Source organism: Aricia agestis, chromosome 3 (assembly GCF_905147365.1).
Source record: "Aricia agestis chromosome 3, ilAriAges1.1, whole genome shotgun sequence".
Classification (NCBI taxonomy): Eukaryota; Metazoa; Arthropoda; class Insecta; order Lepidoptera; family Lycaenidae; genus Aricia; species Aricia agestis.
This window is the reverse complement of record NC_056408.1, coordinates 20,981,221-20,994,187: the sequence shown is the minus strand read 5'-3', so window position 1 is coordinate 20,994,187 and position 12,967 is coordinate 20,981,221. Positions and strand designations below refer to the sequence as shown.

Sequence of the window (12,967 nt, the reverse complement as noted above, 5' to 3'; positions counted from 1 at the left end):
AATACGGCGAAAGAACTTTCAACCTAAAAATTATCATAGGTTATGTCGCAAACAGTTAAAAAAAAAAAAAAAAATAATAATAAAAATATCAGTCCGCTAATCATTGCGTTGTTTAAGTTTAATGTATTTTTGCAGGACTAGAACATCAACACAAGAACTTGAAGAAAGCTGGTATACCTACTGTTTTTTCATGAAGCCTCTGAACACTTAAGCAAAAGCTAGAGAAGAATGTTAGATAACAAGAAATCGTAGAGCAAGTAACAGAATTGCGCCAAGAACCCTATTCCAAGAAAGTCCATCGACTTCTGCCACCCAGTTTTACCGTTTACGTATACTGGATGCACCTTACTTGAAGTAAGTATATATTTATATCGATAAAAATATTGTCATGGACTAAATGTTTTTTTTTTAGGATTTGAAAATGCTTCAAAATAGATGATGAACAGAAATATTTAGACGCAAGTTTCATGCAAGTTTTTAATCCTTACTCCCTTATGAAGGTATTACAATACTGGGATTATCATTTCAAACGTAAGTTTGAAACAATGATTTTTATTGAAATAAAAAAGCTCTAACTTCTGATGGTGAGATGGAAGTGAGTAGGGATGGTTGAAGTGAGGAAAATTCCCCCTTATCACTACCACCCTCAGGAGACAGACCCCCCCCCCCCTCTCTCAACTGTTTTCAGTATAGTTTTCGAGGCATATTTAGCTAAAGTTTATATTTTTATAATATGAATTTAAGTATTCAATACTCGTATACTCGCAGTTAAGCATTAATTGTGGATCAAGCCACATTTTTTTAAGTTATGGATGCCATTTTAAATGATCTAAAGAACATGATATATACGTGGGAGAGCCATGCTTCGGCACGAATGGGCCGGCTCGACCGGTGAAATACCACGTTCTCACAGAAAACCGGCGTGAAACAGCGCTTGCGCTGTGTTTCGCCGAGTGAGTGAGTTTACCGGAGGCCCAATTCCCTTCCCTATCCTCCCCTTTTCCCTTCCCTTTCCATCCCTACCCTCCCCTATTATCCTATTCCCTCTTAAAAGGCCGGCAACGCACCTGCAGCTCTTCTGATGCTGCGAGTGTCCATGGGCGACGGAAGTTGCTTTCTATCAGGTGACCCGTTTGCTCGTTTGCCCCCTTATTTCATAAAAAAAAAAAAAATGACTGCATTCATATCTCAATACGTAATTTTTTGTAGCATGATACGCAAATGCAGTCATTAAACAGAGTCCAATAATTATAAAGCAGACAACCTTTCCCGTAAATCATATTTAAAAATTGCTAATTTCATATTTTTTCATTTAAATCTTGACATGTCCAAATTTTGTAATGTGCAAAAAATTTAATAAATACTTTTTGAATATTGATACTAAACAATACATTTTTAGGTTAAAGAAATGCTCCTAGAGAAGAGGTCAATGTGATGATGAAGACAATTGAGAACCTATATGGAAGTTAATATAATATTTACTTCAAAAGCTGCGACTAAGAACATAATATTCAATAAAACCTTATGTTTGAATATTTTTCATTTTCAGGGACTACTAAAACACTGACATTAAAAAACCAAATAAAAGCTGTCATCAAACAGCTGTTACTGATTAAATTGAATGTGATTGCAACGGTGTGTGATCAAGGCGTAACAAATATAGCTGCAATAAACAGCCTTATAAGTGACACAAAGTCTCATTACTCGAGAACCAATCAAGAGTACACTGGTACATTTTTTGTTTCATTAAATTTTCCATTTGTCTCGAAATGAACTTATTATGTTGCATAAAAACTTATGTTCAGGGTTATTTGTAAAATACTAATAACCTATTTTCTTCCCCGACTTCAATTCATCATTCTAACCAGCTTTTCTTCTACAACTGTGACAAATTGTACAGGATTTAATGATATTATAAAATATATTATGTAATGTAGCAACCTATGATTGAAACAAAATTATTATTTTGGTATTACTATATATTATTATATATTACTTTGGTTACAGAATCTGGTTGCCTGCCCAAGTAGTCCACTGAAACTGCAGACTTGCTGATATTTTTTGATGAGCTGTTCGATAGTGTGAATGGCAACTTTCATCAAGTAGTTGGAGGGAAAATTTATAGGACGGCTGTCACTCCTAAGTCACCACATCATAAGCTGTGGCGCAAAAGTTTGCCTGTTTTAAAGTCAATGAAATTTGACACTTTACTTAAACGTGGAGTAGTTCCTTCTATAACGAGCTGGGTTAAAACAATTGAATCTTTTGAAAATATATGCATATTTTTACAAAAGAAAGGCATCAATTCTCTTTTGCTGCGCAACTTTAATCAAGACGCTCTGGAAAACTTTTTTGGTTCAATTCGGGCACATGGTCATGGTAATATAATGCCAAATGCCTCGCACTTTGAAGCAGCATATAAAACGTTATTGTTTAATAATTTAACATCGCATCATGCAGTGGGCTCAAATTGCGAGGCAGATGATGGCTTCGCATTAGACTCTTATAAGGAATTTCTTGATGAAACTCCGAAAGAAGAGGAAAATGCGAGTTTAATTATAGAAATGGACCATTTAGCCATTATGACTGTAGACACCGAATCCCTAATCACAGATAAACAAAAATATAACGTTGAAAAGTGCGCAGCAATTGGGTATTGCAGTGGGTGGATATTAGTTAAAGCCAAAAAGGCGATTTACAAAAATTGCCTTCAGTGCACAAATAGCATGGAAACTCAAACTATACAGAGTTTCCATGAATATATAAAAGTTAAAGAATATGAAAATAAAAGATGGCTCTGCTATCCCACAAGGTGTATGTTTAATTTCTTTGCACAGGTAGAAAATATAACATATGAAATTTTAAAAACGAATGCTATACGAAGTAACATTTCAGAGTACATTAAATTAATAGTTAATGTTAACATCAGTTTAGAGTTTATAAATTGTTCAGAACACTCGGAGGCGCTAAAAAAATTTATAATAAACAAGAGTATTATTTTTTTCATTAGTAATTGGTGCAAGGAAGTGAGCCACTTACTCACTGGCAAAGTGACTGTTTTCGATGAAAATGATCTATTCAAAACCTCTGCTCGTAGGATATTTTAAAAAAATAACAAGAAAAAAATATAGGCAGACTGGTGAGTCAATTAATATAACTGAGTAAGTGACGATGACAATTTATTAAAATGTACTCCAATTTTTATTGAAATTTCAATAAAGGTTTATGAATCATAATATCGTTTTGTTTCTGTAATAAAATCTTATGTTTACTCGAATCTTACTCCTTGAAATCAAACAAAACTTTTATCGGATTTTATTGCGGTTCATTTAGATATTAAACTTTAAATGCAATCAAAACCCCTTGTAAAGTTTAAAATCTAGTTGAATCGCCGTAAAATCCGATAAAAGTTTTGTTTAGTTTAATGTTCATAAATTATCAAATTAAATATAATACACAGTGACATCTATCGGCACAATGAGGAAAGTATCTGAGAAAGTTTTCGAGGCAAATGCGCAGGTGTCGCTTTAAACGCCTCATACGTTCGAGTTGCCAGTCTATTTCCAATAATATATATACTAGTTTATGGTCACTGACGCGTAGGTTTGTTCTAAATCTAAGCTTTAGGGGGTCATGTAATTCGAACATGCTTTCCGTCTAAAGCTCCTAAGCAATTAAATACATGCCATTTACTTTTAAAATCTTCAGATACTTCATTCTATTCAGTCTCAATATTCGGTACCTGCAATATTATTTTGTTAATTTGAGATAGAGCATCCACATAAAACGAAGAAGAAGAAGAGTTAGGACCTGCTGAAGCTGGAGATGCAGATGGTTTAATCAAACAAGCGACAGCTACGATGACACAAATGTCTCAACACATTACCAGTAATGCACACACTAACAGCGACAGCCACAACTCTACTTTTTGTAATTTTGTGAACAGCGAGTTGACCAGTATTCTGCATGCTAGCAACAATAATTTTGTAAATAAAGCTAAACAAAAGATTCAAATGTGCCTGTTTGATATCTGGGACGAGATTAATACTGGTAACATGCATGAGGAGAGACCGTCCACGCAGTACACTAACTACTCTTGAGAATTCTATAACTTCTCAGAATACCTACACGGACATCAAAATCTCAATCTCTCTCTCATCTCATTGTAATTAAGAGAAATGATTTGTTGATCTATAAGCCCACAAGAGAATGACAGTGTCGAAATCTGCACAGAGGACGAAGACAATATTCAGAAATCGAATGAAAAAATTGTATATTACATTAATAACTATGATCCAGAAGATATGGCATAGCAATTGCATACCATTGTTAAATAAATAAACATTTTTTATCTTTTTTTGTCATGTTTTACTGTAACAAAACTATACCAAAGGAACTTACTTTTAGGTGTATATCCTTTAAAGCCTTGTATTATACCTATTGCTCTACATGTTTCCGGTATAATAAATGATAGTGTACATTGGGGAATTCTGGTTAGAAACTGTTAAAAGCTGGAAAAAGTTTATCTGGTAGCCTAATATCTCAGGGTTACTAATAAACGATCTTTTGCACTGATTGGATGAGTTTCTTGCTTTGAAATTAATGGTGCCACCTTTGACAGTATATAGTTGAATACAACTTCATTCATGCGGAGGTATGTTTTGTATGACTTTATGTCTTCCAATCTAATAATAATAATAATAACGTTTATTTAACATAAGACATCACATTACACTACCATAAGACAATAAATATTACAATACATAAAGAAAAATAAAAGAAAAATAATTACAAAAATAATAGCATAATAATATCACGAAGAACGGTACAAGTAGTGCATTGTCATGTCTACTGCCAAAAAGGACACCACTCAGGCGTATCACCGTGACGTACACCACAGTGCCTGGTACGAGTATTGTGGTTACTAGTAAGCCGTCATCTAAGTTCTTCGAGTAAGGTATTATGGACCCCTCTCTCGGACCATTTTTAGAAAATGTCATTTTATTCGTGTCGGCTCGGTCAAATAGCTAGATATGATTATAATATGATAGTGTAATATTAGCCTAAAACAAAAAATACTTTAAAGGGAATGTAAAATGGATCCGCCATGAAGATTACAGTACCGTAGATATTTTTATAAGACCAACTATGACCCCTACACACCATATTTAGAAGTTTCTCTGGTATAAAATCCTAATATTAAGTATCCAGGAAGTTGCCTTAACATGTAATAACCAAAAGGGTAAAATCACTAAAGAAAAAATAGCTGATATAAAAACACAGCTTGAGTACATTGAAAAAGAGTCTCAATGGTATTATATAAACATTTTGAATAATGATTAATTGATATAGGTAGTGTTACTTGCCAACAAGTTGTAACTTCACATTTTTGACCTAGACCTTGTAAGTTGTAACGTTTTTTTTATATGTAAATAGAGCTTTTTCAAGTAAAAATCGTTATTCTTTTATTTCTCACATAAGACCTTTTTTAAGTTCATATAATGTAAATATGATTTATCTTATATATTTAAACGAGCAATGCAGGTGTTGTTACTTAAGTTTTTGCCGTGTTTTTATTGTTTTTTTACTAGTTTTTACCCATATTTAATAAATCATTATAAAGAAACACATACTATGGAACATTTAGCTTCTCCATGTACCACCAAATATACGAGAAAACGTAAATCTGACCCAGATAATTGAAAGACAAATGTGGCGAAAAAAGCTCGGTAAGTTTAGCCATAGCTGGGCAATAACTCGTTAATCCGTTAATTAACGAAGTTAACATTTTGATTAACGGATTAACTTTCAAGTTAACTTTTAAAAATATTAACGGACTCGTTAACTTTCGTTAATATGCAGAAGTCCGTTAATCGTTAATCCAATGCCTACCATTTACCGCACGGCACCACGGCGCGGCGTGAAAACAGGTTCAGACAGTTAGTATGAAACTACAAGTGCCGGGCGGGCGGGCAGCGCGGCGCCGCGGCACGGCAGCAGCAAAACAAAAACAATACTAGATACATTTTCAGGCGCATGCGAGTGAGGAGATTTGTTTCGTTTTATAATTTCATTACTCAGCACCGGTGCTTATAGAAATAGTGATTTGTTTATTGTTATATCATTTGCATGTTGATAAAGAAGAGTGCAGTATAATTTAGTTAGGTAGAATACAATAATTATAGAAGTATTTTGTTTTGTCCCTAACATGTTAACTTCCAAAACCTTAAAGTTAAACCAACAGGTTTTGTATGTACACTAACGCAATGATATAAGTTACAACAGGGCCATATTACACATATTAACGGATTAACGATTAACGTTAACTTGCGTTAATTCGTCCGAAATGTAACGCTTTAACGTTTAACGAAGCTAACATTTTTTTTAATGGATTAACGATTAACGAAGTTAACTATCTGATTAACGGTGCCCAGCTATGTTTATCATAATCTATTATCATTCAATGATGAAAAACTCAAAGCAGATATGTTACTACCGCGCGCGTATTTTCATATCTTTTGTTTTACTTATCTGTCAAATTTGTCAATGTTTGCAATTTTGAATTTGAAAATTGTTCGGAAGAGATTTAAGCCGGAAAATAAACACACCGGCAAAATTAGAGGAACATAACAACATTTTAATTTTTTTTTAATTGTTCACTGATTTTTATATATTTATTTATTTATTTACTAATTGATTATTAAAAAATAAATTTTATATAAATTTAGGGCATAAAAACGTGAAAAATAGAAAAAATCAGCAAAAATCAAAAAATTAAGAAAATCTTTGAAATTTCAGTAGTAAGTTTTTAAGATAAATTCTCCATTTTTATTTAAGAAATGCCATGTTAAAAGCGTGTAATGCCTTCTATGGATCTCAAGAGGGCCTGGATACGCCATTCCATGCTTGCATTTTAATTGTCAATCATTTCCTGTGGGATATTCTCCTACTCCTCCAGTAGCGCCAACTCGAGCTCCTGGACACATTTTGGAGCTGGAGTTTTAACTCGTACCGTTCATACATTGATGTGCCACACGTCTTCAATCGGATCCACATCCGTAGACGACGCTGGCCTCTCCACCTGGGCTACGCCAGCATCGTTTAGGTAATAATGCCCGATTTTCTTACTCTATGGACGCACATAAAATTGAAATTACTACCTAAAACTGTGTAAAAGGCACACCATGCAGTTCCAGGATGTCGGTGCTATAGCCCTGTACTGTCAAAGTACCATCATCTATAATCATCAGCTCCATGCGGGCTCCAAATCATATGCAACTCCAAACCATTACGAAGCCTGCATCATAGGCCACTGTTTCCGGTAAGTTTGATGGCCTGTAGCTTTCCTTATGATTTATCCACATTCTTTATCGCCTGTCAATACAATGTACACAGAATTTGCTCCCATCACTGTACAGCACAAGATTTCACTCACTTGTCTAATTTTGATGTTCACGCGCAAATCTTAGCCTGGCTCTTCGGTGGCCTGTCTCAAGTTTTGGTGCCCTTGCTGGCACTTTTGAGTTTAATTTAACTTCTTTGAATCTTCTTCTTACTGTACAATCACTTACAAGTTCATCTTGGACCTGTTTCGACAGGTTTCGTGTCTGCATAGCAGTTTGAGGTCGATTTCTTAAGTTTTGTTTCCTTACAAAATGGTCATCCTGAACCATTGTCACCCGATGTCTGCCTTGTTCTCGTCTCCGAACGTAAGATCCAGTCTCTCTGAAGCGTTGAAAGTTACGATGAACCACGGAAGCCGACACACCTAAGGCCTGACTGACCGAACGGTAGGTGTGACCTTTCTCTATCGTGGTTACAGCTCTAGCTGTCGCAGATGCTGGGAAATCACTAATTTTGTATCTAAGCAAAGTGTTCTTCCAAAAACCAAACAATCAAATGAGCTGAGCATACCTTGCACCCCGCTAAAACGCCATTCTTATCAGGAACACTTACAACGTCAATAATCGAAAAACACTTATTATGGCATAATTGCTATAAAAACCTGTCAACTTGCCAGTTTTGTTCAATATTTTATTTCTTGAATGAGCTTAGAAGCTATAAAAAAGGCTTTCAGACAGCCCGACCCACTTGAGTTCAAGTTTTAGCCTTTTTTACCTATGTTCCGCTAATTTTGCCAGTGTGTGTAGTATGGAACGTAACATATCTGTATAAGTAGAATATCATTGGTATCATTGAACTCATTGAACTATTTTGACACTTGTCATTTTTTTAGATCACTATTTTTTATAATATTTTTTTTTGGTTGTAAGTAATTGTTTTATATTTTTGATGCAATGCAAATTTGATGCAATTATTAATATTGGAGATTTATATTATATTTTTACTTACGAAAAATTGTTAATATCATAAAGAGGAAATGTTTGTAACCCTTAAATATATTCCTCGGTATATAAGTACACAGAATAATTTTAGTAAGTAAGTATGAGAAATAGAATGTTAGAACTTTTATTTTTTTTTCTATTTGGTTTATGCTTAAGTATAGCTGCGGATTTCAGTTTACGAATTTAATGAATGATTTCTACTATTTTATAACAAGTGCATTTTATGTGCATTTGGTCATTGCCAATCACATGTCCTCTAGATTCTAATATTGGGTGTCCTGTTTTATAAAACTTCCTTTTAAAATACTGAATTTTTAACATAGGTACTGAATAAAGTTTTCTTTGATTTACTGCACAGGTTTTCTTTGAAATCTTTTAGGCTTCATTTGAACTAAATCTAATCTATTATTATTGTTTCAGTTACTCTCCTCATGCCCTACCTACTAGACCTGAGTGTGGACATGACAAGAAAGCTTTTCAGTGCTGCAAGTTAACTATGGACGATATTTTGGCTTTTCATAGTGCATTTTATAACTATAAGGAAAAAGAAACACAGGATGCATTTTTGCTCAAGTATTGCACAGCAGTATCTACAAACAGAAGGAGACCGAAAAATGACAAGCATACAGAAAAAAGCTATTCCAAACAAAATTTACTGTGTATTGTAAATCAAAGAAAGCTTGCATACCCGTGTGTCAAAAATCATTCCTTAATATTTTACACATAACGAAACATAGAGTACAATATGTTATTAGAAAATTTTACCAAACCGGAGAGCCGGTGAAAGAGACCAGAGGCCCTAGCCAAATTTACTTCGCCTTATTACGAAGAGACTAGTAGATTCTTTAACGCCAATGCAATACAGAACATTTTGCCCTAGCCAACAACCGGCGAACTTACGTTTCGGTGATTCCATAACGATTTTCTCTTTACCTTCGTTTGCCCCAAAATTGTCTTTGGTTTTGTTGTCCTGTCAAATGTCAACTGTCAAATGTCAACTGTCAGTAACGAACAGTATATATATTTAGGCTGCGTTCCAGATGACGTTAATTTTGACCAAAACGCTCAAAACGTCCCCTTCTGCCGTTCCCTTTGGCGACCGGGGTCGTTTTGATCGCGGCTATGACGTCACTCATGACGTCATCATTTTCGCTCAAAACGACCCTCGACGAAGATGGGTCAAAGTGGGCGTTCTAGTTTTTTTTTTTAATTTTAACGTAACTATATCGCGAAAGCCATGTTCGGAAAGTTTTCAGGAGAGAGTAGAGACAAAAAAACTTTATATTATTTCATTACAAATAATATTTATATTACTTAGATAAATTAAATAACATTTAATGAAATATTTTGATTGGAAAATAAATTGTTTTAAATGAAAGGTCAAATGATTTCTTATAAAATATTATAATAATTAATACTAATTTTCATCTCTCCTATACCTGTTGATTTATTCGTACTTGACTAAACATTATACGGTGTTGTTACCTAACGTTTATATGTATATTGTGACAATTATAGTCAATATTCAAAGTATGTGGTTTTGTTATTAAAATATGATTCAATGTGAAAACTCAAATATAATAAAAGTTTAACTATATTAAAATATGATTACTTAAGTAAAAAAATGTAATACTAAAAACCAAACAAATATAATATTATGTATTTTATTTGTAAAATAAATATTACTATACCTAAACAATAAAATTACTTTTATTTACGACTTGAAGAAAAGGATCATAATATCCAAGTTCGGTTCATTGTACCTATGTATAAAAAAAATTATAGTTCTTTTTTAAACTTTTCTCAAAACGCTCAAAACGATCCATAATCCGTTCCACTTGGGTTTGTATCGCTGACGCTCACATGCTAGTGGAACGGGAAAAACTACGGTCTTGAGCGTGAGCGTTTCTAACGTCATCTGGAACGCGGGGTTAATAGAATACATGGAGACGTAAGTAAATTTCACAATTGTAGTTAAGTACTACATTGATGCCTACGATGATGTTGAAAACTTATATTTTCTTAAATATTTTGCTTAAATGGTTTAGTGGTAGTGATAAAACTTACTATGTATCAATATTCAATTGTACACTTACGAAAGGATCAAGCTAATGGCATGAGGTATTAAGAGATAATAAAAGGTTTGTGATTTCAGTCTAGTTCCTTCAGACTAACCCTGAGGCATGATCCCTGTGCAATGGGCAAACCATGAACTTAATATTATCTTCATGTGTAGGAATGTGGTGCATACTAGATGATACTAGTTAGTAGTTCATAATATTTGTTGCTTAAATACTGAAAACCTTTATTCTATTAAATGTATTGCAGTAATGGAGATTTATTCAGACCCGTTGGTGGTGCCCAAGGGCGCCTTCGATCTGAAAGGCTATGGGACACCCTGACCCATAGCCTTAATGCCATAGGCAATGGCTCAACAAAAACAACCGAAAAGTGGAAAAAAGTAAGTTTTAAATATAGGTTTTTAAAATGTTATGAGTAGATTTTAAGCAAGATTAAGTATTTTATTTCAATGAGAAGGTATGTAAGTATTCATTTGGTAAAATATTTTATACATTTGATCATTTGTAAGTAGGTAAATGTTTGATAATATGAACCAATAATAATAATTTGTATAAATTCCTTCATAATACTAGAATCCTTAGTATTTTTTACATTGCAAATAAATCAGTTACAAAGCAGTATACATACTGCTTTTTTTCACTACAGTCAAAGTAATTCAATTGTTAATTTGCAAGGTTTTATTTCAAAGTATTTTAAAACAAATTTAGAAACAAAGTAATTTGAAATCTTGATTAAAGCTTTGTACCTTAAATGTAGCTGGGGGTTAGGTATTACAAAGCTTTTTAAAAAAACAAACTCAATTCCATGTAATAATTGTAATTTTTATTTCATCACAGACTTTCATGATAATTTTCTTTCATCAGAATACATCATTTACTTAATAATATTATAATATATTTAGTCATAATATTAATCTTTAATCTTTTATTAAAGAAGAATTGTTTCTTAAGTTTTAGATTGGTTTTAAGTTAATACAAATAAAGAATTTCTTACTCTATACTACTTCTTGATAAGAGAGAAATAGAGTTATAATTAAAAAAAAAACATGTTTTTCATTTTTCATAGGTTTGGGCGAATCTAAAGTCAAAAACTAAGAAGAAGGGGCTTAGAATCCGCCTAGCTGCCAATGGCACAGGCGGTGGGCCACATGATGGTCAGTCGCTGTCGGCACTTGATCTCAGAGTGCTGGCTATCATGGGCCCACTGGCTGTCCAAGGCCAAGAGGCTGTCCAAGAGCTGGGTTTTACCGTAAGTGATTAAAATATTAATTTGTTTCTATAATAAATTACTTTAAATGGATAATATTATGTTATGTATGGTCAATGTATGAAAATATTTTCATTGATAAAACTTTTTCATTTATTTTTTTCCAGAACATTAATCTCATTGAAAGACCTGTAGACATCCAGGCAGAGCCAGCCAACATAGAGCAAATTTTTGTAAATGGTATGTGTTTTTGTTAACTAATTTTATCAATACAATTAAACCCAATGAAACTATTTATCTTTTATAAAACTTTCATACACTGTTTATTTTTTTGCAGAATACTCCCACCACCATCACCACAATCACCACAGATGATGTCGACGGAAGACATACAATATAATATAATAGAGCCTACTAATCCAAGACCATCTACAACCACGGGGAGGCCCGCCGATGTAGGCGGTCCTAGATTAGTACCATCAGCACCTGCGGAAATAACATATACTTCCCCGTGATTACTGAAAGTTTAGTTTACTTTATTTAATAATAATATATTAACATCTTATATATAAAGGGGATTGCCCACTTTCTATAGACACTTTGGCCATTTGTGAACAGTTCAATAAGCTAATAATGTAATATGAATTAAATACTTTAGATCAGTAAAAAGCAAAATATAAACCTAGTTTTGTATCAGACTTTATATTTAGATTTCTATGTGTTATTGGAAAAGGTAAATAATCAAATAAAACAACATATTTTTAATAAATATTTTATTACTCTGTTTCATAAGTAAGTAATACTTGATCAAGAAACTGGGCAGGGGGATCAATATGATCTTGATGCCTTGCCCAGCCTAAAGACCATAAAATAGTCATAATATGAGCGCAGCGAAAGCGCAACAAAAGTTGCAAAGTCCTGAATGTGTTCTGCATTAAAACTATGAATCGGTTGCTGGATATTACTAAGTACCTCCCAATTATCATTATATAAATGGAAGGAACAAATCCTACAGTTTTGTGGTACATAAAAATAATCAGTGAATAATTTTATTCTCAGCCACTTAGGAGCAGCCAGTCTTTGGGTTGAATGACAATCAGGATAAAAACAAAACTGTTGAGAACCTGAAGCTCTAGTGTACATTGGCAAGATTATACTGGGTTGGTTATTGTTGGGATGTCTTACTTCAGTGAAACAAGTAGCAGCTCGGTCAATTCTTTGCCAGCATGGATGACAGATTTTATCAGATCCATGTACTTAACTGTAAAGAAAAAATCAATATCAAAAGTCTTGAAAAGCTAGTTTGTTTGTATTTCACTATTATAATTCACAAT

The 12,967-nt window shown here is 33.4% G+C and overlaps 2 protein-coding genes across 3 annotated transcripts in view; one reads left to right on the top strand and one right to left on the bottom strand.

The window, feature by feature from the left end:
- LOC121740379 (stAR-related lipid transfer protein 7, mitochondrial) overlaps window positions 1-12,967 on the bottom strand; it is a 73,154-nt gene that overhangs the window by 46,508 nt on the left and 13,679 nt on the right. The gene's annotated exons all lie outside the window — the stretch shown is intronic.
- On the top strand, window positions 10,284-12,116 carry LOC121740388. The gene is made up of 5 exons (XM_042133076.1): window positions 10,284-10,296; window positions 10,674-10,806; window positions 11,493-11,675; window positions 11,801-11,873; window positions 11,971-12,116. Exons 1-5 carry the CDS (start codon window positions 10,289-10,291, stop codon window positions 12,006-12,008), a joined length of 435 nt encoding a protein of 144 aa, XP_041989010.1. The 5' UTR covers window positions 10,284-10,288; the 3' UTR covers window positions 12,009-12,116.